The 23604-nt window shown below is 50.6% G+C and overlaps 8 protein-coding genes across 8 annotated transcripts; 4 read left to right on the top strand and 4 right to left on the bottom strand.

The window, feature by feature from the left end:
- Positions 1-238: 238 nt before the first annotated feature.
- pup1 (proteasome core particle subunit beta 2) lies at positions 239-1211 on the bottom strand (the record flags this gene model as incomplete). The annotated part of the gene is made up of 3 exons (XM_016738689.1): positions 239-898; positions 966-1013; positions 1086-1211. 3 exons carry the CDS (start codon positions 1209-1211, stop codon positions 239-241), a joined length of 834 nt encoding a protein of 277 aa, XP_016602583.1.
- A 546-nt stretch (positions 1212-1757) lies between these two features.
- On the top strand, positions 1758-6602 carry PEX2_014120 (FG-nucleoporin NUP159; the record flags this gene model as incomplete). The annotated part of the gene is made up of 3 exons (XM_016738688.1): positions 1758-1844; positions 1901-2582; positions 2632-6602. The coding sequence occupies 3 exons, from the start codon at positions 1758-1760 to the stop codon at positions 6600-6602; spliced, it is 4740 nt and encodes a 1579-aa protein (XP_016602582.1).
- Positions 6603-9120: 2518 nt separating this feature from the next.
- Positions 9121-9915, top strand: PEX2_014110 (uncharacterized protein; the record flags this gene model as incomplete). The annotated part of the gene is made up of 2 exons (XM_016738687.1): positions 9121-9307; positions 9413-9915. 2 exons carry the CDS (start codon positions 9121-9123, stop codon positions 9913-9915), a joined length of 690 nt encoding a protein of 229 aa, XP_016602581.1.
- Positions 9916-10314: 399 nt separating this feature from the next.
- On the bottom strand, positions 10315-11861 carry PEX2_014100 (telomere maintenance protein PBP2; the record flags this gene model as incomplete). Its single annotated transcript, XM_016738686.1, has 2 exons — positions 10315-11301; positions 11358-11861. The coding sequence occupies 2 exons, from the start codon at positions 11859-11861 to the stop codon at positions 10315-10317; spliced, it is 1491 nt and encodes a 496-aa protein (XP_016602580.1).
- Positions 11862-12678: 817 nt separating this feature from the next.
- Positions 12679-13767, top strand: PEX2_014090 (uncharacterized protein; the record flags this gene model as incomplete). The annotated part of the gene is made up of 2 exons (XM_016738685.1): positions 12679-12834; positions 12919-13767. 2 exons carry the CDS (start codon positions 12679-12681, stop codon positions 13765-13767), a joined length of 1005 nt encoding a protein of 334 aa, XP_016602579.1.
- Positions 13768-14005: 238 nt separating this feature from the next.
- PEX2_014080 (uncharacterized protein) lies at positions 14006-18433 on the bottom strand (the record flags this gene model as incomplete). Its single annotated transcript, XM_016738684.1, has 4 exons — positions 14006-14565; positions 14619-14697; positions 14753-18297; positions 18364-18433. 4 exons carry the CDS (start codon positions 18431-18433, stop codon positions 14006-14008), a joined length of 4254 nt encoding a protein of 1417 aa, XP_016602578.1.
- A 621-nt stretch (positions 18434-19054) lies between these two features.
- On the top strand, positions 19055-21197 carry PEX2_014070 (putative Kelch repeats protein; the record flags this gene model as incomplete). The annotated part of the gene is made up of 3 exons (XM_016738683.1): positions 19055-19499; positions 19559-19704; positions 19758-21197. 3 exons carry the CDS (start codon positions 19055-19057, stop codon positions 21195-21197), a joined length of 2031 nt encoding a protein of 676 aa, XP_016602577.1.
- A 97-nt stretch (positions 21198-21294) lies between these two features.
- PEX2_014060 (pyridoxal phosphate-dependent decarboxylase family protein) lies at positions 21295-22776 on the bottom strand (the record flags this gene model as incomplete). Its single annotated transcript, XM_016738682.1, has 1 exon — positions 21295-22776. One exon carries the CDS (start codon positions 22774-22776, stop codon positions 21295-21297), a length of 1482 nt encoding a protein of 493 aa, XP_016602576.1.
- Between the last annotated feature and the right edge of the window lie 828 nt (positions 22777-23604).

Genomic DNA, 23604 nt, shown 5'->3' with positions numbered 1-23604 from the left:
CCAGAGGGTGCTGATATGAGCATACAATCTACATGGGAGACATATCAAGTTTTTGAAAACTCCGATTCTTTGTCCTGGCTATACCTACTCTAAAGCCTGTAACATAACGCCACGAACAAGTACGTCCGCGGTCTTAGCCGAAGTACGATCGTACAGAAAACATAGTGAGACAGAAGAAACCCATGCGTGCATTAAATCAATCCAAGAAGACCACTGGCCAGTGCATCTCCAAGAAAATCTAAGTATCAACTTCCATGCTGTCCCCAGTAGCGAGGTTATCATCACCCGACAGAGTTTCGATCGTGACATATTTCTTCATATCTTCCTTGCTGATAACCCTCTGGTCCAAATAAGCAGTGGTACCACGGGGGAAGCGGTAGTTGCGCTCCTTCTGCGGGCGCTCGTTGGGCTTCATGTAGTTGCGGAGCAGCTGGGTGGGCTGGTCCTTCTCGATCACACACACGTCGACATTGCTACCAGAGCCCAGATCGTTGAAGATACCAGCCTTGATTGCCTCGGCGCAGATGTCGATGGCGCCCTGTCGGTCCAGGTCTGGTTGCCAGGTCGACTCAAACACCGACATCGCAGCCAGTGATCCAGATCCCATCGTCACGTACGGAAGCTTGTCTGTCGATCCGTGTGCGTGCACAGTGTACAGTCCCGTGCCGGTCGGGTCAACACCCGCAACAACAAGGTACGCTCCAATGTGGCCCTGGTACCGGAAGAGGTGCTGCTTGAGCATCGTCATGCAGGTGATCACACGGGGGTCGCGGCCCGTTGATAGCGAGTGCAGTTCGACGTTGGAGCTGATGAGTGCCGTGGTGAATTCGGTATCGGCGGCGGTACCGGCTCCAGCACACCAGATCTTCGGCGCGATGTAGTGTAGCTTCTCACAGTTCTAGAGACAAAGAATGTCAGATACCTTCTAACAGAAAAACGAACATGGTCTGATCGGTGTATTTTACCTTGTCTGCTACTATAGGACCGCTGGTAGCTCGGGTATCTGCTGCAATCTGTAATGGTGATTCGAGTCAGCTCCTGGGTTACAGCTCGTAAGTATCTCCTCGCATCACAAGGGACCGTACCACAACACCCTTATCGTAGACACAGCCCACAATTGTTGTACCGGTACTTGTGGCCTTGGGAAGGGGAACACCCCTAGCGTGAAGCGCCGCATTGCGGTTGTAGTTTGTGAAGTCGAAGCCCGGCATCGTGACAACGCTGGTGTTCGCGACCAGCTGAACTAATTATCGAGATAGAAAGCAGGTATAGGAAGAAACCAGAGCGAAATTCGAATATGGTGGGAAATCGAGAAGGATGGATGGACGAATGGGGTAGCAAGCTGGAGATGGAAGTGAAGAGGAAGTGAGCTGTTTGGAGTGACGAAGCTCCCGCAGCCTAAATTGGCGCCTTAAGTATCAGGCATAAACAAGGTGTTTTTGCCCGGACATTATTTTCGAATTCAATGCTTTCTATGTAGTCTTTCTTGGCTTCTCTCTCTTCAACCTTTTGCGCATCAGCGATACCCGTTGCGTCCCTTTTCATTCTTTGCTTGTCTTCTCATTTCTGGGAAGCCGCGCAACCTCAAGATTTTCGCGCATACTCTCAACCTATTCTCCCGGAGTCCTCAGTCACTCCATCGACGCTCGCTCTCCACACCTCCCAACTCACCTTCACCTAATGCTCTCAGACATAGCTCTCCTCTAAGCGAAAGCACACGTTCTCCTTCTGGGACATTCAATTCCGAAAAGCTTAGAATGGCTTTCAACTTCGGTGCGTCCAACCCCGCTGGGGGAAGCGCCTCTGCGGAGCTTGGATCAGAGCTTCCCGATGTCTTTACCGATGTATGTCCAACCGCCACAACTTTCACTCACCATGATCCTCTCTAACGTAGCTATAGGAAGTCGGGTTCAAAGGTGTTTCCGGGGACGCCAATATTCGCTTCCTCCCAACGGCATGGCCCGACAACGCGCTTCCTGCTCCTACTTCCTCACTTCTGGCTGTCGCACACACCAAAGGCCTCGTTGTTGGCGCTGGCCCAGATGCGCTGGTAATCAGCACCACTGATGTCGTCAGAAAGTCCATCGAGGCGCCAGCTGGAGAAGATATGGAGAAAACGAAGCCCTTCCAACCTATCGCCACAATTCCCCTTCCTTCTCGTCCCACCCATGTGGCATTCACACCGGGCGACGACGGGTTGATTCTCGCCACGGAGAATGGCCCCGCAATCTCAGTTTTCGATACAAACGCCCTCACACAAGGAAATGCGCAACCAGCCATTTCAATTCCTACGAATGGCGTGTCGCTACGAGCACTGGCACCAAACCCTGACCCTTCCTCGACACTCGTCGCGCTGGTCACTATGAACGGAGAGCTTCTTATCGCCGATCTCAAGGCTGGGAGCCTACTTCCTGGACCTAATGGCCCGGTTCTCAAGGATGGTGTCAGCTGTGCCTCATGGAGCAACAAAGGAAAGCAGCTTGTTGCTGGATTGGCCGATGGCACTGGATACCAGATGACCCCAGATGGAACGAAAAAGGCTGAAGTTCCTCGGCCATCTGATTTGGAGGGAGATTGCCACAGTAAGTTTGAAAAGAACCAAAAGATGCGCTTGTACTGACGATCATACAGTTTCATCAATCGCATGGCTCGAAAACGATGTTTTCTTTGTGACATACACACCAAATATTTCGGAGGATGATATGGGAATGAACCCAGCTTCTTCATACTACATCATAACCCGTCGCAAGCAGGCACCGTTCCTTATCCAGAAATTGCCAGAAGTCTGCTCTACTATGGGCTTCATGCTGAAGCGTGGTCCCGCATACCAATTTATCACCAGGATTAGAGAGTACAAGCCTCACTTGAGAGATGTCTTGATCGTCGCGTCAACTGCGTCGACTGACCTCGGACTCATCACGCGATCTGATCAACCTCTCGCCAATGATGACCGAACAAAATCTCATGTCGGTCAGTTCATGACTACGGAAGTAAGCGACGACACCAAACGTGCCAGTGTCCCGTTGAAGGAATCTGGAGATGAGACATCGGTCATTGGTCTGGCACAAAACCTGTCAGCCACGGAAAATGTCGTTGCGCCGCTTCCGGGTTCCGATATCTTGGAGAGCTCGACGCCTCTTCCTGGGGTTCTTCTTTTGAATAATGATGGTATCCTTTCGTCTTGGTGGTTCGTTTACGCTGATTCCATTCGCCAAAACATCCCGTATTCGGGCTTGATTTCGTCTGGTCAGGCAACCCAAGCTCCCTCTCAGCCACAGGCTGTAGCTCCAACCCCGGCCCCGGCCCCTGCACAGCAACCTGCGTTTGGCCAGTCATCGTTTGGAGCTCCATCGCCATTTGGACAACCAGCTTTCGGAAAGCCGGCGGGAGCTCCAGCCTTTGGTAGCCCATCAGCCATGGGAGCTTCAACTATGGGCGCGACTGCCTTTGGGAAACAAAGTGCTCCAGCATTTGGCAGTCCGTCCCGGCTTGGTGGAAGCCCTTCCCCGGCCTTTGGAAAGACATCGTCCCCTGCCCCTGCTCCCGCTTTTGGGACCCCCTCTCAGCCTGGCGCGTCATTCGGCACTCCCAGTACCCCTGGACAGCCACAGTTCGGGAAGTCTGGATTCGGAACTATGGGATCTGGATTTGGGCAGTCTAGCTCCCCGGCAAACCCATTCGGGGCCAAAGCTGTAGCATCCGGGGGTGGTTTCAGCTCCTTCTCTGGTGGAGGCGGCTTCAGTGGCTTTGCAACAGCGAAGCCGAGCGAGTCACCATTCGCAGCGAAGCAGTCAGGGGGGTCACCATTTGCAGCAAAGCAGCCAGGCGAGTCACCGTTCGCGGCAACACAATCAAAAGGGTCGCCATTCGGAAACGCCTCTGCTGGTGAAAGTGCTTTCGCCAAGAGCTCTGCCTCGCCCTTTGGAGCCAAGCCTCAAGCCCCAACCTCGTTCCCACCTCCAGCGTCCAGTGCGGTCAAGAATCCCTTTGGTGCCGCGCAAGGTGGCTTTGAACTCAAGTCTACCTTCAAGGGTGATGGTTCGGCTGCCAACGACTTGCCAAAAGCAGACAAACCTTCTCCCGGAGCGTTCTCATTTGGCGGGTCCTTTGACGAGATGGTTTCAACTTCCCGCAAGGGAAGCTCTTCGCCGAGTGAATCGATGGATGACACTGAAGATATCGAGCCTGTGAATAAGGAGACATTTTCAATTTTCGGCGGGGCAAGAAAGCCTGCTTCAGAGACTCCCACATCAATGTTCAGTTCAAAGACGCAGTTTTCAAAGACAACTACTCCAGCCGAGAACACCAAGTCAGCATTCTCGATGTTTGGCACTACTGCTGACCAAAACCGTGTGACCAGCCCATTGTCAGCACTGTCTGATAAGACAGAGACACCCAAGAAGAATTGGCCTAGCACATCAAGCATCGATGTGGAGGCACCATTGCCACCAGATCCTATTACCCGGGCTAGTTATGCGGCTGGAGATACTTCTGCTTCTTCCTCGAAGTGCTCCGCCGAGGATGCCCCGCTTCCTCCCGATTTCACAAAGGCAAAGAAGCCTTCACCAAAACCTGAAGATGACGCCCCTCTACCGCCTGATTTCCTTTCGAAGAAGAAGTCTGCACCCACGACGGACGACGCTCCTCTCCCTCCCGACTTCCTCACTAAAAAGCCTGCTCCGAAGACGGAAGACGCTCCTCTCCCTCCCGACTTCCTCACTAAAAAGCTTGCTCCGAAGACAGAAGACGCTCCTCTTCCCCCTGACTTCCTCACTCAGAAGAAGTCTGTACCCAAGGCTGATGACGCTCCCCTTCCTCCAGACTTCCTAACCAAGCCCAAAAAGTCCGAGGCTGCGGTTATCCCAGAGGACGCACCTCTGCCACCTGACTTTACCGCAAAGCCAAAGACCAAACCTTTCGAGGAGGCAATTCCAATCCCTGATGAATCTGATGAATCTGGTATCTCCGATGGAGACTCTGAGGCCGCAGATGAGTCAGACTTCAGTGATAGCGGCGAAGAAATAACGCACGACGAAGCATTCATCGCTAAATCTAAGCAATCGGCTCAGAGCTCGTTTGGTGCTGTTTCTGCTGTTTCCGAGCAAAGCTCCACCGGAGGTTTCTTCAGCAGCCCTGCTCGCAACGCAGATGATAAAGGCCGCCTTCCCCGGCAGCTATTTGGGGAGATCCCTAAGCAGCCACTGCTTCCTCCCCCGGGACCTGTTGCCCAAGGTAATCGTGAACCCTACCGATCACCGAGTCCCGTTCGGATCGGAGGGAAAAAGAACGTGTTATTCTCCGAGAGGCCACATACCCGTAAGGGGTCCACAGGCGCGTTGCACTCGCGTAAAGCATCTCTCACCCATATTGCCCAGCGTGATGGCCGCTTGAGAAAGGCTAGCGATGTTGCCCGCGAGGAGCAAGAGAAGCAAGCACGCGCACATGCAGCAGCTCAACTTCAGGAAGATGATGTCCTATCTTTGTCAGACGACGACGAGGATGATAGACTCCGCGATGAACTGGCTCAGCCCGTTGAGCCTGTTGATACGCTGGATCCATTCTTGCCCCACCAAAACTACATGGGCGAGACTGCGAAGCCAGGTATTGCCGGCCAGGTCGAACGACTCTGTCGTGACATCAACTCTATGGTAGATACATTGGGAATAAATGCCAGGTCAATGGCGGGATTCCTTCTGCACCAGCAACCCAAGAAACCCTCTGATATTGATGATTGGGTGATGGTCCTCAACAGCGACCAACCCGCTGAGATTCTCGACAAGAAGATGACCTTGAAGGACATTGAGAGCTTTGAAGAGCTGATTGCTTCAATTGCGCAATCATTGGAAAACCAGCGGGTGCAAGGAGTGGATGAAAAGCTCGATGCATGCCGTGACCTGCTCACAAAGCAGGTTGTCACCCTGCGAGGCCAGTTCGCAAGCATCCGCAAGACTCTTGACGCACACACCGACGTCGGTGCTATTCTCGAAGCACCCCTTTCTGCCGAGCAAGGTGCACTCCAGCATGATCTACGAACCACATTCACGAACATCCAGGTCAATATGGCCGCCCTTGAACAGGCAGTCTCCCTCCTGCGTGCCAAAATCGCCGATGTTCCGCAGGCAAATGGTACAGGCAGGAACCGACCAACCGTCGAGGCTGTCACCAAGACCATTGCTACAATGATGAGCATGGCCGAGGGAAAGAGTACAGACATTGATGTTCTCGAGGCACAGATGCGCAAGCTCGGCGTGGACATTGCTCCCACAGGACCCCCAAGCCGCGAGGCCTCCCCCTTCTCTACTCCTCGCAAGAATGTTGCTGGTCGTATTCCCATGACTCCTGGGTCGCGAGGCTCGATTGACGGTAGCGCCTATCACACTCCCGATTCCGTCTCACGCGGTCTCAACTTTCGGGCCAGCATCAATGGCTCAGTGAGACAGAGCCGTCTCCGTAGCGTGGAGGGTGCTGGCGAGCCTGCCCTCCCGCAAGAAGATGCCGTCCAATACAAGGCTAAGAAGTCGCGTCGCCAACACTTGAATGGCAACTTGAAGAAGGCCTTTGAGGACAAGCAGGTCAAGGTGCGCGGCGTTGATGACTGGTAGATTACTTTCTTCTCATTTTCCATTTCTCATTTTTCACTTCTCATTTCTTATTTGCTTCCAATTGGGTTTTCTCTGAAGAATCTGATCCGATATTTGGGGGAATTTGCTTTCAGCGTGGATTGGTATCTGGTGGTCTTAATTGGACCAGGGAGTCATGGCATGCACATATGTATCGGATAATATTAATGCCTGGCACTTGATACTTTCCCATTTCCATTTTAGTCTCCCCTCTTGCCGCTTTTGGGCTTTTTGATCGTAAAGCTGAGCACGTGACCATGTGCTCTGCTGTAACAGGCGCTAATCCAAATTAGGCCAAGCGCTTTTTAAAATGGTAGATCCACCTCCCTAGTTCAGTCCTGCGTGTCTGTGTCCGATGCCCTATGTTGTACATCCTCCAACCCGCAGAGCGAGTAGAACAACTAAATACTAAATAATCTAGCAACATTAAGTCCAGGGTAATCCCTGGATTTACTTAGAGATATCGATTCCACGAAATTATGCAACTTCCGCCTTTTTCTGCGGTCTACCTATGGAACTGAGAAGTAAGAAATAGACATTTAAAATGACTCCTAAAAAGATAGACCAGAAAGAGGTCAAAAGGCTGCATAAGTGGCCGACTATTCTTGTATCATATGAACCTATGTTTTGACTCTGTATATTTAAACACATCCCTACTAGTAGTGACAAAGAATGAAATTCGGTCAATGACATAGTCGGGACAGAAGTAACAAGGACAAAGAGAATGCACATCTTTACACAAGGAAATGAAACGAAACTGGCTCAAGGTTTGTTGATCAAGGACTACCTATAAAGGGCCATTGTAGTAATGGATAGTAAAACTTCTATGTTCCAGCCTACAACGAAAAACCTATATAAAAGGCCGATGCCCTCAAGTCTCAATGTTAAAACCACCACCACCAGAATTCCTCCAAATAGGTTCCTAAAAAAGCCTAGTTGCCTTAAACCTATTTTATACATCCCAGCAAAATGGCGGAACGCACGAGTGATATGTGTCCCTTCATGGTGGGCTCCAAGCATTTGGTGGACCCCCAGGATGTAGCTCTTTGGGTTACTATAGAATTTCCCGAAGCAATGAAGGTGAACCATAGTGACGAGCAACTGATGGAGTTTGTGGTTCAGCAGGTTCAAAACCACAATGTCAATATTTCCGCTCATGCACAACATTACCTGAGACACTGGTGTCTCTCGCTACCAGTTGTTGGAGTCCCTAGGGATGAGGAACACAATGATGCAGTCATAGCTCAGGCTAAGACTTTGGCACTCTGGTGGCTTGGAGAAATCCGCGCACACAAGGTTCATATTGACCGGAGTATGATTTTTCCTTAGTTCAATGAGGGAACCGTTTTATCAGAGCAATCATATAGGAAATATCTCATGTTGATAGATTGCGGGTATCGGATTAAGGCAAGAGGTATGAAGAGTGCAGTCGATGGGGTTATTTGGGGGTATCTGGTAAATGAATAGAACAGCTAGATTGAAAATAAGAAAAAGCGAACAAGACACTCATGAAAAGACATCAAGTTTCACAAGTAACCTAAATAAACTGTAAGTCCTGGCTTCTGAGATCCATATCAAGTGCCACAGTCTGCCTATTCAAGTGGCTGGCTCGACGAAGTTGAACCGCCGCCATAAGTCATGAAATGCCATTTGGTTGAAAGGCAACCGAATATCAGATTCAACAAGATAACTATAACAGACGAATTAGTCAAGCACACGAAATGTCAAAAAATCTAGAGTGTCAAAGAAGTAGAGATCAGAGATATAATAGACACAGTCTGCATCCTCTTACCCTAGACCATGCCGCAAGAATAACACCCCAAGCCATATTCAACTTGCGGAGTATCTTCCCCACTGTAGGTGCGCAGGCTGTTTCCAAGACGAGTGTTCGATTTCACCGAGGAGGTGGATCCACTCAGAAGACATGCTCAGGCGAGCTGGTAGCGATGTGGGAATTGTTGGATTTGGGAGTTCACCAGTGTCCGCAACCAATTGAAAGTAATATGTATGACATGATCCATAATTTCGGTTTCGGTCAAGATAGAAAGCCGTATGAGAACTATGAAATGTACCATCACGAGGATAACCATAAGTTCCCAGAATATCATCCATTTCACTAGCTCAGTTGTGAAGCTAGGGTGCGCGGTGTAGCTTGAAAAGATAGCGAAGAAGAGCAGTCGAGTTTCTTTATGTCGGAATGGAATAAATAACCAGTACATCAGTGTGTATGGTTGCATGATGCCAAAGAGGAGAGGAGACGAGAAGAAAAAAAACGTCTAGAGATAGGAGAATGGAGGAGAAGAGAGAAGATCAAGTACTTGGCCATGACTAAGGTACCAACTGCACAAAATAGGAAGGAAGGAAGGTGCCAATGGGCGTTTCCTAATTGGGATTCTATGGGCAAGTCCACGGGTGACATCATGTGCCCGTGACATCAGCCATCGGTATTTTGATACAAGGTCCCTCCCATTCACATCATACTGGGAATAAATCACCAACCATGTCGCAAACCGTTAGTCAGATCGTCTTCTTCCGCGTCAAATCTTCCGTCAAGCCTGAAGACCCGGTCAGCGAAGAAGGTGAGGCTTTACTGAAGATCTTCCGCTCAACCCAACACCAAAGCGGTCATGAGCACTCATCCTGGGGACGCACATCCGAAGACGAAGACACCATCGTGTGGGTTATAGGTGAGTCCAGCAAGCCCCTAGAATAACTCTCGAACTACTATATACCAACGATATACCCACACGCCCCTACAAGCCTACAACCTACGGGTCTAACCAAACCAACAGACTGGACCGACCCCCGTAGCACAATAAACATCCACCTCCTCGAACCATTCCTGGCCCCAGACAATCCCCAGCCACCGTCAACGCTCCACGTCACGTTCAGCCCACCACTCTCTTGCACAGAAACTCTAACCAAAAACCCCGTGACTGAGCTGTGCACGCTGTCATTCCCAAGCGACCTTGATGTGCTAGCAGTAAGGCAGATCAATGCAGACTTGATCAGCTTCCGCACCACGCTTGTTGAGCAGCTGCCACAGTCAGCGGGGCCACGGTCGTGGTCGATGGGACATGTCGACCGGCCGAGTAAGCTGCCGCATGAGAACAGTCCGAGTGGGCAGGCTTTTGCGCACCTTCTCGCTGTTGGCTGGGAAAATATAGAGGCGCATCTCAAGGTCAAAGAGACGGAGAAGTTTGTTCAGAGTATTGCGCCTCTGAGGGAGAAGATGCTGCCGCCTATTCCTGGGTTGGAGATAAAACACGTTAGTTTTCAAAAGGTTGAGGGTTAGGGATTCCAAGAGAGAAGGAATAAGGGCGGAAAGGGAAAAAGACACAGAAAGAAAGGAAGGAGAGCGTGGTGCCGTGGATTAGTGTTGGGGACTTGGATGTAATTTGAGCTGTGTTGCGTGGATCATAGGATATGTTGGTGATAATTAGAGCAGGTAGTGGAAAGGGAAAAGGGCTACTTGATTCAAGGGATAATTGCGGGAATTGTTATTAGAAAGGCAGAAAATCAAATCACACGCCCTGGAATAAGATACAACAAGAAAGTAAGAAAAGGAAAAAAAGGAATAACACCCTGAGAGAAATCGAAGGCAAAGAAAAAGAGACTTCATTAACCACCGTGGACTTTTGGGCATAACCCTGCAATAAGACTCTTGCAGCAAGCCTAGGTTGTGCTGCTGGGCTTAAATTCGGTGTTTTTCACTCTCTGTTGTATCCATTAGAACCTGGGCACAAGAAGTTTCTCCTGGGGGACCTGGGAAACCTGGGAAAGGGGGAGACCAACCGAGTCGGGAATAGAGCATGTACAGAGCCATCTGGTTGCACTCCGCAGTACCAGTGATAGTAACCAAACGCTCATTGCTGCTCTCCTGGGGTTCGTTGATCTTGATCACACTGCCGCTGAGGTGACGTATCTCGTTAATTTTAGCACCACCTTTGCCGATGATGGCGCCAACCATGTCGTTGGGGATGTAGATCTGCTGGGTCAGTGGCTGACCGGGCATGGCAGCGCCGACAGGAGCGGGGGCTGTTGGGGGTCCACGGCCAGGGGTCGGCTGCTGAGGACCGCCAACGAAGGGAGCGGGTTGGTGGGGGCCTGCACCGCCGTAAGGAGCCTGGGGAGCGGTAGGGAAATGCATTGGAGTCTGGGGAATAGGGGCAGGAGCTGGCTGGCCGTGCAAGTAGGGAACACCGTATGCACCACCACCGGCACGGTTGGGGTGAGGGTGGTGACGCTTGAAAGTCTCGGGGTGGCCGTATTGACCGCCGGCGGGCTGAGGAACGTAGGGAACAACCTGCATACCACCAGGGACAGCACCGGCAGGACCGCCGCTGCGAGTGGCATATGCCGAAGCCGCGGGACCGCCGTAACGTTCAGACAGCTGCTCGACCAAGGTGACAGCGACATAGTAGGTAGCAATGTGGACGGCATCTGCAACACCGAGGATGACAAGGGAGCGTTCCGTGGACAGGGGAAGGCAAGCATCCGAGGCGTTCAAGCGGGCGCCAGAAGCCTCCTGGATCTCACGAATGCGGCTGCCACCCTTGCCGATGATGGAGCCAATTAGAATGTGAGGAATTAGCAAACGCAGAGGGTACGTCTTGGATTGTGCGGTAGAAGCAGCCTCTAGAGGTTCGTTGTTAAGGGTACGGATGATTAAACCAAACGCCTGATATTTGTCATTAGCAATCGAGTAACAAACCTATTGAATGGAAAAGAACCTACCTTGGCAGCAGCGTCCTGGGGACCGCTGACGGTCAGGATACGCTCCACTGCACCTCGAGAATAATCACTGACAGTGCACTTGGCACCGGACAGACGACGAATCTGGGACACGTTCTCACCTCCCTTTCCAATCACGGTGGCGGCCTCCGGGCTAGAGATCACCGCACGAATATGAACCCAGCTCGACTCGTCCTGGGGGGGTTGATCAGAGCCTGCTCGGTCGGCCTGGGAAGCTGTTGATTGGATGGGTTGGGTGTCGACAGGGAGACCCTTGCCGTTGGGCGCATCGGGAACCACGGTATCACCCTGGGTATCCTTGGCAACCTCAACAGCAGGAACCTGGCTACTGGATACATCTGTTTCCGCCTCGGCATCGGCGTCGCTCTTGACTACTTTGTCCAGCGCCGGGCGCTTGGCCTCAGGCTGGTCATTGGGGCCGGACGGCGACGAAGGGTCCTCGAGAGGACGCTTGGTCGATTGAAGGTTGGATGGAGAAGCCGACATCTTGGATAGTCTGTGCTGCTGTTTGTGTTCACTTACAAGTGAAATCGGAAGGTGTCAAGAATAGAATCTGCGTTCTTCTTTTTTATGATCGTTTTATGTACACCAGAATTTCCCACGAAAGGTGCTGGTGCTGGCGATCGGAAGGGGAGATTGGTGCTTTGAGAAGATTGGAGAGGCTGTGAAGGAAAGGTGGTACTGAGGGAGTGCCGATGTAAGACGGGAGGAAGTGCAGTTTCAAGTGTGAGAGGGCTTTGCTGTCACAACCGGGGAAGCTTCACGGGGTCTGCCGAGATGCTCGAAATGAATGAGGAAGCGCAAAGGGTGGAGATGGGATCCTTAGATGAACGCGATGGGAAATATGAAATGAGGCAAGTAAGATATCAAGCGCCAGAAACCGTTGCCTGCTGTACCACACTGTAGCCTCCGATAACGTCTGAATCTGAGGTCAAGGGTGTGGGCTAAACTCGCAATCGACGAGTTAATAGCTTTTCTGACAAGAACGTGGTAAAATGCAGAAGAGAGACGGGAACAAGGGAATTGATGAAGGCGATGAAATGAAATCCCGGTGAGTAAGGAGAAGAGGTGAAGTTGACGATGAGGGAGGGAAGTCGAGGGTGAAGCTTGGTCACATGACGTCGACGCGAATGTTGCATGGGCGTGATGCATCTCGTCTCGTGTTCAAGATTTTGATTGCCTCTAAGGCTTCAATCAAAATATTTTACAGCAAGTCTAAACTGCAATCGAGTTCTAATTGAAAGTATTCTTGTTACTTCTAGAAGGAAATATTTGCATTTCGCGTCACTCCGCCAAAATAAGCATGGATGTCACCGACCAAATCGTGCAGAAGATCCAGAATTTCTCAGAAAAACGCCAAGAAGCAGAGCAAGAGTCGGCAAAAGAACCTCTCAGTGGGACCGCATTGCATGTCTATACGCGACGTTTAGACGCAACATTGCAAGGGCTTCAAGAGCAAGTCAAACGCCAGCAGGATGAATTGAACAAGGCATGTTATGAGATTCTTGTTATTGTAGAATACCTCGACTGACATGAGTTATAGCTACGGGAGCTCAATTCTCTTGATCTAACAGAAACGGGCACCGATTCCTGGGCCCGTATTTCCCAAGCCCGACGGGCCAAGAAAGCATATGACTCTCTTCTCAAGTCCGAAGATGAGCTCCTAGCAACAGACTCGGTGTTGCCATCACTTCTAGCTATAGAAGAGACCGCACGGCTTGTTCAAGAAAACAAGATCTCTGTCAAAATGACCGCGGAACAGCTGTCCTTGGACCGCGAGCGCCTACGAGTCGAAGAGGCCAATCTACGTGACTCTCAATCAATCGCAAGCGGACTGCGAGAGCGGATTCAGAAAATTCGTAATGCGAACACGAGAAAGGAAGAGCAGACCCCGTCACAAGTAGCACGCGAGCAGCTCAATCTACAGAAAAAGCAAAATAAAGAACTGGACCGCACGTCCGTAAGCCTCAAGGTCTCGTTGGATAAGTTCATCGATGAGACTCTTGCTCCAATGCTTGCGGCTGAAGATCTAGGCGGCCCGACTGTGGGCGATGCTTTCGAGGTGTCGGATGCTACGCTGAAGGCGGGTTATACGGCGCACGGCAAGCCCAAGAAGCAGAAAGAGCCGGCAGAAACGAAGGATGCATCGCAGCAGCGGATTGATAAGTTTATGAAACGCAACGCGGACGAGACTCCTACGAACAAGAGGGATGCCGCTGCGAAGGAGATGCATGGCCTTCTCGACGCTATGTTGGAGGCTGACTCCTATATTGATTTGGAGCGCGACTCGGCGTCTTCGAGGTTCCTCGTTAGAGCCAAGGTCGCGCAGTTTCACCCTCGAGATGCGCGGCGGCTTCGATTGATTGATTTTGGTCGCTCACTAGGGAATTGAATGTGGGGGGTTTCCACGATTGAGTGACAAAATGGTATTATTGATTCATGAATGTGTATCTTCTTATATCTGGTCCTTTGTAAACATGTCAAATACTACCTAACGCCGGATCTATGGACCACCTCCGAATGACTTCCTACAAACCGCGAGACAACAACACCTAGATATGCTTGGGTAAACGCCAAATCGATCATAAACATCCCGATAAAAGGGGGGAGAAAGAACAATAACAAAAACTTCAGAGGGGCATCATTCCGATCGTTGACTTAGGGGTTTTGGCCCGCGCGTTCTTCCGCGGCGCAGATGACTGACTTGTCGGACGATCGCCGGTTTTAGCTTTTGTCCGTGTGCCTTTCCCCTTCCAGCTCCCAGTGGAGCCATACTTTCGACGTGATGGTCGTTTCCCACTGGAAGGCTGCCGCTTCCGACCCTTGGAGCCTGAAGGGGCAGTGCCGGATTCCCAATCGTCACCAGAGTCATACCCCGGAGATGCTGCCGGAGGGAAGTAGCGGCTTGTGATATCTTCAGCTGCATTGCTGGGTGCAGTCGAAATAGGATTGTCCAGATTGAACGTGGAAGCCTCATCCATGAACAAGTCGTCGTCACTATACTCATCACTGCTGCTGAGATTTATGACATTATGATGGTTGGGATCCGGGACAATGCCGCTGGTCTCTGCTTCCTGCGTCATTTCGAGGTAGCGCCGCTTTGCATTATCAACCAGTCCCAGGATCTGCCGGCCGTAGCGCTTCACCTTATCCTGGTCGATGTCCGGGATAGCGGAAAGCTCAGTAAGATCTATTTGGGCTGTTAGCTTGGTGTTCCAATTCAATTGAAGAATGAGTATTTACTTGTGGGGAAGGATATGCCCATATCACGTAGCACCTGATCAGAGAACGGTTGGCACCGAAGGCCCTTCTTAACGACAAGCTGTAACATCTGTCAGTTTCTGGGTGGCGAGCCAATAGGCACGGCGATTACTCACGTCTTGAAGCATGATTTTGGCATGCTCTTGGAAGTCCTCCACAACTACACGATGCATATGATCAAGTCGATCCAACTTCTGATCGCTGGTGATTGGAGGGCCCATCTCGTGTGTGTTTATACGGCGAGACTTGCCGGTGGTTCGAATGGGCTCAAAGCCATCACTATCCTCATCGACTGAGGTACGTGCGGCTGGAGCACCGGGATATTGATAACGGTCAAGGCGGCGGTCTTGGGCAGCTTGCACTGGAGAAGAGACCATGGTGGACTGGGGATCACCGCCTGAATTGCCAGACTTTTTCTTCTGCACGGCGCCTGAGGGCTTGCTCTTGGCTTTAGCCTTGCTATTCGGCGAGGCGCGAACCTGTAGTTTCATTTGCCTCTGGCCACTCTCATATTCTGCCGCACGACGGCCGAGAATGAGGTACTGAACAGCAAAATCGCTTTTATTGATCACGTTGTCTTCGGCCAATGCGTCTTCACCCAGCAGCCGGTAGAACAGACGTTCGGCTGCTCCACGGTCGAGGTTAGATCCCTTCCCATACCCCGGCATCTTGCGATGCTCTGGAGCTTTAGGCCGTTTGCAGTCTCCACGAAGTATGTCACAGCAGTAAAGCACAGTCACTTTCTCCTTTGTGTTCTGGAATTGTCGCACAATCTTGATGGCCCAGGATGCCTCTTCAGTAAAGTCATGGAGCTCAAACACCAGTCCGGACTTGCAGTTATCACAAGTGTTGTTGCAGTCCTCTCGGCGGAAGTATTCCGCAAAATAGGCGAGTACTTGCACTCGTCTGCAATCGCTGCGGTTCTCACAAAATTGAACCACATTTCGCAACATCTGTTTTTGACGACCTTTTTGCTGACCATTGCCATCTCCTGCATCAATCATCCGCTTCAAGGTTGCTGTGTCTTTGTAGCCGAAGTAAAGATAGCAGCCAGACCGCTTGCCGTCTCGACCGGCACGACCGGTTTCTTGATAATACCCCTCGAGGCTCTTTGGGATACTATGGTGCATGACAAATCGTACATCGGCTTTGTCAATGCCCATTCCGAATGCAATAGTGGCAACAATGATATGTACTCGGCCCATCTGCCAGTTCCTCTGAGCTTCCGATTTTGCCGTTGCTGACATACCCGCATGATAAGCCTGTGCCTTGAGGCGGTACTTTGTCCGTAGATCCTCTGCAGTCTTGTCGCACGTCTTTCGCGAGAGGCAGTAGATGATTCCGCACTGATTCCGGTATGAGCTTGTAATGGTTTCCGCCATGCTGGCCAAAACTTCATCATTCTTTCCCTTCGACCGTACCTCGTAGGTGAGATTAGGACGGTTGAAACTCTGCAAGAACACTTCACAATCAGTGATTTTGAGATTGTGCATCACATCAACTTTCACATTCTCAGTGGCGGTGGCTGTCAAGGCCATGACCGGTACACCAGGGAACCTAGATCGAACCTCTCCTAACTCTTTGTAGTCAGGTCGGAAGTCGTGTCCCCATTGACTAACGCAGTGGGCCTCGTCGATGACGAGGCGTGCTAGTCTGTTTCTTCCATGAAGCTTCTCAAGGGCTCTGATCAAGGCTTGGCTTTTACTGAGCATCTCAGGAGTGATGTACAGGACCTCCATTCCCTCGCCACCTGCATTTGATAGCTGGCTCATGATCCAAGATTTTTCCTCTGGGTCGGTGTCACCATTAATCATGAAGGCCTTAACCTTCAATTTTTGCAGGTGTGATACCTGATCCTCCATTAGACTTAGCAATGGAGATATAACGATCGTCACTCCCGTGGTGCGTCCACCCGTTACCACAGAAGGTAATTGATAGCATAGCGACTTTCCTCCTCCAGTAGGCATGAGAATGAAAGTATCCTTGCCAGCAAGTGTTGCATCAATTGCCTCAAGCTGATTGGGTCGGAACCCGCGGAGGTGGAATCGATCTTTCAACACTTTCCTTACTTCTTGAGACCATGGATGGTTTGACCAGAAGGCGCTATGACCGGGTGACTTCTTCGGGACGGGGGCCTTGGGGATGTTGCCAGATGTCTCTGCGAAAACCTTGCGGTTTTGACTGGCTTGCTCGCGAGCGGGTATTTGATGGGCACCTTCGAAGCCCTCTGCCGCCTCTAATATCTCATCATCGCTGACATTCCAGTCGAACTCATCAAGATCCATCGAATCCAGCGGCGGGGAGCCCATATTCCGAGCAAAAGAGTTATCATAGCTATCCGGCCGGGGCGTCTCTTTAGTTTTTCTGGGGCTTGTAGGAGGTAAACGCTGTTGGCCACGGGATTTTGCGTTTAAGTCGGCATGCGAAGAAGAGAAGAGAGGGGACTCCCGTGTGACTGCGTGGGCTTCGAAGGTGGGCTGAGTATTTATCATGGCAGGAGGGTCGGACGGACAATCGTGTGCCAGCTCGAGGATGTTGACTTTAGATAGAAGCTGACATATCTCTGTTTCTGTTTGTTCCAACTCGGCCTCAACTGCCCGACTCTGTGCCAGCTCTTCTGGCATGGTTGTTGGGTCTAGACCTTGTGAGATCACACGTATCAGGTTTTGCTTCAGGTCTTGTTTGCGAGAAACACTGCCCCTGTGCGTGTTTCGATGTTTTTGCAACATTTCAATTGCCTCGATCTGAGCGACAAGGGTCTTGTTCTCGGCGATCAATTCTGGAACTGGCTGGCCCTCCATGGCTTGTTGATAGACAATCTCAGAATTCTTCTGCAGAGTAGACCTCAATTTTGAAATTGCATGCCCGAAGGCATTATTTCCAAGGGTCAAAAACTTCAGAAGATCGGGATCCTTTTCCTGTGAGTTGGACGGCTTCGACCAAGGGGTCGACGGGATAGGGTCTTTGGCAACTGCCCTTTTTTTTGACTGAGTCGATGGTTGCACAGTTGGAAGCGGTGCTTTGGGCGTAGATTCCAATCGCGAAGGCTTGGTCTCGATCTTTTTTTCATCCGCCGCCGGGCTCATCTCAGGGAGTATTGGGTACAAGCTCTCCTCGGCATCCAGGATCATCTTATCGGCGGGATCTTCATTGTCAGCCCAATCGTCAAAGAGATCGTCATCATCATCTGAATCCGCAATCACTCGTTTCCGATGGCTCCGTGGGGCAACAGGTGAATGATATTCAGGTCGTTTCGCGGCGCTTGGGGGATTTCTTTGAGTTGTTTGGGTTGTCTGGCGTTGGATTATGGGCTGTTCCGATGCAATGCTTCTAGGGGCGGAAGGTAGAGCCGCTTTCGAGGGAGTTCGCACTTTTGCCGCATGTTTCGATGGGGAAAGAAGGTCCGATGTATACTCGTCACTTTTGCGCTTCTTGCCGCGTTTCTCACGAGTTCCGCATGGGGTGCTTTCTTCTGCCCATGACCCGCGCGGCTCAACAGCCGGAATAGTATCCGAGGATAGTCTAGACAGATCAAGCTCGCCTGTCAAATCAATCGATTCAATGTCATAAGGTCCAGGTGAATGGAAACTGTCTGATCGCAATGGAGTCGACTTTTGCCGGGAAAGTTTGTATGACGATAATGGTGGTTCTCGGAAGGACTCTGAGTATCATGCAAGTTGCATCAGTCTAATAATTCCAGCAAGATTGGTATTATTCGGCCACATACCTCGAACTATGCTTGACTGTTTCGGCGAAGCCCGTTTCTTCGTAGTTGACAGAGTGCTGGCGGGGACCATGTCGTGTTGGCTTAGCATTCGAGGCTTGCTCGCCGATTGGGGTAACAATCTAGCCATTGATCCATCCGTCTCATTCTCCACGTCTTCAAGGATATCATCGAGGGCCGCGAATTCGTCGGTGGGGGAAATAGATAGGTGTGATGCGTGATTGTTGCGTCCAGGCAAGCTGGTTTGTGCCAGAGGAGGGTAGAGAGGTTTCCCTTGGGTTATCAACCATTTGAGATGTGTTGCTAAGTTATTCTTCGTCATGGGGGCCTGTTGCTGTCATGGCCGTCGATCTTAATGTTTGGAGTAATTCGGTACAATCGCGAAACTGATATGGACGCGTCGGCACGTGAGCGGTCAAACAAATTGATCTATAGCAGGCAACTACGCTCACCTTAGGGTTACTTGGTCAAATTGGGCTAAGAATATCAAATTTGTATAGGAATCATCATGATTATTATATGTACTTGTATTTTCCGAATTTATATATGAAAAGAAACCAGTTGTGCAAGCAACACGCCTAAAGACGTAGATCTGATCTGGAGGGGGGCAATTCAGTGTGGGGAAAGGCATAATTTCTGCCCCACGAAAAGAAGATCGCGAAAACTCACCTTCTGTATCCAACATTGAGCCAAAATGGGCAAAAAGAATAAGAAGTCCGCCGAGCACAAGGATCGTGTAGCGGCAAAGCAGACAAAGAAGTCCGCACAGAAAGAAAAGAGATCCAAAGCCAAGGGCAAGGATGCAGACAGCGATGCCGAAGATGCAGACCTAGATGCCATTCTAGCCCAGTACGCCGAAGAACAAGCCAAATTCTTGAAGGTCACCGAGGTTCCCTCAGAGCCGCCTGTACCACGTTCATCTTCAACAGTGCTAGCATCTCCATCGAACCGAAATGAGCTGTTTCTTTTCGGTGGAGAGTATTTTGATGGCACGCATGCCACTTTTTTCAATAACCTTTTCGTTTATTTGATTGATCGCTGCGAATGGAGAGAGGTGACTAGTCCCAACAGTCCCCTTCCCCGAAGTGGCCATGCATGGTGTCGGGGAGGAAACTCGGGAGGCATTTATATGTTTGGAGGTAAGATTGTCTTGCTAGACATATTGAAAATTCTTTGTGCGGAGACTAACTATCAGCAGGAGAGTTCTCGTCGCCGAAGCAAGGCACATTCTATCACTACAATGATTTTTGGCACTTAGACACAGCCACAAGAGAATGGACCCGTCTCGAGGTTAAAGGCAAAGGCCCTCCCGCTAGAAGTGGTCACCGCATGACCTATTTCAAGGTATGTGTTTCGATTTCAGCATGTCTTTTGTATCAGAGCTAATTCCGAGACAGAACTACATCATCCTATTTGGTGGATTCCAAGATACCTCCCAGCAGACTAAGTACCTGCAGGACCTGTGGATCTATGATTGCAATCAGTATACTTGGTCCAACCCCACATTGACCCTTGCTTCCCAAAAGCCCGATCCTCGCTCATCATTCTCTCTGCTACCGCACGAGACTGGAGCCGTTCTCTACGGAGGCTACTCCCGAGTGAAGGCAGCTGCGGGTGGCGGTAAGCAAGGGAAGGGTGGTGGTGGTCCCCAGAAGATGGCTCTCCGGCCCATGGTTCACCAGGATACTTGGTTCTTGAGAATCACACCCCCTGCAGCTGAGGCCCCATCATCAACGGCACCTGTGGTCCGATGGGAGCGACGAAAGAAGCCCGCTAATACGCCCAATCCGCCCCGTGTTGGTACTACCATGGCATACCACAAGGGCCGAGGAATTATGTTTGGTGGTGTCCACGATGTGGAACTAAGTGAGGAGGGTATTGACAGCGAGTTCTTCGATACTCTCTTTGCTTGGACCACTGATAGGAACCGTTTCTTCCCGTTGAGTCTGCGACGTCCCCGCGCGCCCGGCAAAAAGCAGCAGGCAAATCAAAATGCAAAGTCTAAAAACAGGGGCAAGGCAGATGAGGAAGAGCTTCTGGCAAACCTTAAAGCCCTGGAAGCTAAAGTTGGAATTCGGGACAATGAAGATGATGACGATATCGAAACAAGTATGCCCCAGCCAGAGGAGCCTGTGGAGCCCGCAAAGCCCTCGATTGTTCGCTTTGAAATGCCCCACCGACGATTCAATGCCCAGCTGGCAGTGCAGGATGATACCCTATTCATCTTTGGTGGTACGTTTGAAAAGGGTGACCGAGAGTTCACTTTCGACGATATGTATTCCATTGATCTAGTCAAACTGGACGGCGTCAAGGAGATATTCTACAGAGAGCCTGAGAATTGGAACCTCTTGAACGAAGCCGAAGACAGTGACGAAGATATGGATGACGAAGATGACGACGACGAAATGGATGAAGACGAAGAGGCTGACGCCGAATCGATGTCTCTTGATGCTCCTTCGCCTGCCCCAACTGATGTGACGGTGCCATCTGTTACGAAGGACATGGAACAACTCGAAGTTGAGGAGCCAGAAGAGCAAAATGTCAATGACAGCCGACCTTTGCCTCGGCCGTTCGAGAGCTTGCGAGAGTTCTTCAGCCGCACTTCTGAAGAATGGCAGAATATCATGATGGAAATTGTTAAGGAGAGAGAACAGTCTGGTGAGAAGTCAATCAAGGAACTGCGCAAGGCAGCGTTCTCTGTGGCTGAAGAAAAGTGGTGGGATAGCCGAGAGGAGATCATGGCTCTGGAAGATGAGCAAGAAGCCGCGGGTATTGGAGAGGTTGTTAGCATGTCTGACCGTACTGAGAATATGGGAGGAGCTGGTCGTCGCCGCTGATACCCTCCATAGATATGCCAAAAAATATTTAAGCGTTGAATGTCCAATTGTTGATATCCTAAGTCTGCTGTCCTAGTGTTCATATATTATTTTCCCCCTAGCCCTGGGCAACCTTTGCCAACACGTCTGTCACCAGCAAAAAGTCTCGCTCCAAGTCAACTCGCCAATTCGAGATTGCAATGCGGCAAGCAGGGGATCCATCCCAGCTGGTACCCGAGACGAACATTCGCGAGCTGTCGTTGATCTTGCTGCCTAGCTCACGGTTCAAGTCCTCATTATTTGCGCGAAGCAAAACAGTCATAAATGTCCGATCGAGGAGTTCAGATTTGGACAATGCTTCTGGCAAAGCTGTATACCCAGGATGGTCGAAGACCCATCCGTAGATTTTCCGGGCAAGCCTTATCTGACGCTCCAGCATTTCTTGATACCCAGACTTGCCATATGACAACAGCGATGCATACACTGGCAACGCCCTGAATCGACGAGAGTTTTCAATTCCAATGTTCAAAGGCGAGGGGATAGAAGGACCATCGGAGTTTCCAGCAGCTAAGTAGGCTGCATTTGCATTTTGGAATACTTGCGATGCCACGTTCGGGTGTCGAGTAAAGAAAAAGCCACAATCGTAAGGAACGTTGAGAAGTTTGTGACCGTCACCGGTAATTGAATCGACCAACTCTATTCCTTCGCAGCCCTTCTTGATTGTTGCAAACTCCGGGCTTTCTCCAAGAACACGAGCAAAGATTCCAAATGCTCCGTCAGCATGCATCCAGGCTCCGTACTTGTCGCAGAGCTGGCGTATCTCTCTCAAATCCGCACCGCTTGTTGCAAAACGACCAGTATTCACCTCCCCACAAGATATTGCGACAATGCTGACCTTGTCTGTTCTTGCCAGTTCTTTCTCAAGCTTATCAATATCAAAGCGGAGCGGGTCATCGGCTCGGCAGATATTGTGTACGTTGGAACGACCGATGCCTAGCACACCAGCAGCCTTCACGAGGGACGAGTGTGGCAGCGTGGATAAAACTTGCACCCCAGAAAGTCCCAGTGCATTCAATACCTCAAACAGGCCCTCTTCACCAACACTCTGGAGATGACAGCCTTTTCTCTGCGCCGCTTTTTGCAAAATAAACTCGCGCCCACACGCTAGGCCGAGGATATTACTCCCCGTGGCGCCGGTAGTGAATGTTCCATTATGCCAGGTAGAACGATCTAGTTGGAAGAGATCCAGAAGGAGACCAAGTGTGTTGTACTCCACATCAGTGACAATCGAGTGATTTGGGAGATGCACCTGGACGTTCTGGTCGTAAGTAGATACAACGTTGTCCGCGAAGAGCGCTGCCGGGGTAGTTCCGCCAGTGATAAAGCCATAGTAGTTAGCACTTAGGCTTCCTCCATTGAATGCCGGGACAATATCATCGACGATGTGTCGCTGGACAGATTCGAGACTGGATCCTGTATCCGGAAGTATCGCGGGGAGAGAAGCTCTAGCTCGGACCAAGTTCTCCGTACTAGGGAGAATTCTTGATTCCCAGGGTCCCTGCGCAGCCTTCCATATATCTTGTTGGAATTGGTTCTGCATGACTGAAATGTGTGTCTTAGGAGGAATCAGACAGCCGCGTCAATTTATGCCAATGCCGGGATCTCGGGGTTTGGAAAGTAAATGAGGCTCTCTATAAGGTTCGGCTGTACCTTCCAAAAACAGTCTTTGATTCCTTCTGATCTTACGTATAAAATAGACGGCTCTCAACATGTATCATTGGAAGACACGTACCTAGGTAACGTTGAAAGCTTAGAGGGCGGGATGAGCGGGGCAAAGTCGGAGTCCGATGTCCGAAGTTCCAACAGCTTCCAGTGATCTTACAACCTTGGAAGTCTTGGAGAAGATAGGTAATGTCGGAGATGGAGGCCTATAATCCCTAGAGATGCCCATTCATGGATAGTGAGAGGGTGACTCTTGCTTGGCTGCCTCAGGCGCCGACCAAGTCAACTTGCTTCTTCTGCCTCAGCACGGAGTACTGTCCAGGTAATCTCTAGTGCTGATTTTCCCCTATTTCTCATCTTTTATATTGCTCATGCCATCTTGTTAGATACTAACTGCGCCGACTGATGCCGTCAAGTTCGGGGAGAACCTACGGAGCAGAGATTTTATCTTGACTTCGTCTACTCCGTACTTGTCGCTAAGTCAACTACAAGCTCGGTTTACTCTCCGAATTCACCTTGGCAGTGCACAAGTCCTCCTTACTTGACCATATTGAACGACCTTATCTATGTTGTATATGATGTTCGCTTATTCCAGGGGCGCATAGTTAGCCCTGAGCAAGGAGAATCTGTCTCGGATAACCAGAATAAAACTCGTGAGACTAGTGCTTGTGATTCAGACCCTCTCTCCTTTCTAGACCATGTCGCA

This window comes from Penicillium expansum (assembly GCF_000769745.1).
Source record: "Penicillium expansum strain MD-8 chromosome Unknown contig44, whole genome shotgun sequence".
NCBI lineage: Eukaryota > Fungi > Ascomycota > Eurotiomycetes > Eurotiales > Aspergillaceae > Penicillium > Penicillium expansum.
The sequence above is the reverse complement of the archived record's forward strand: the minus strand, read 5'-3'. Positions and strand labels throughout refer to the sequence as shown.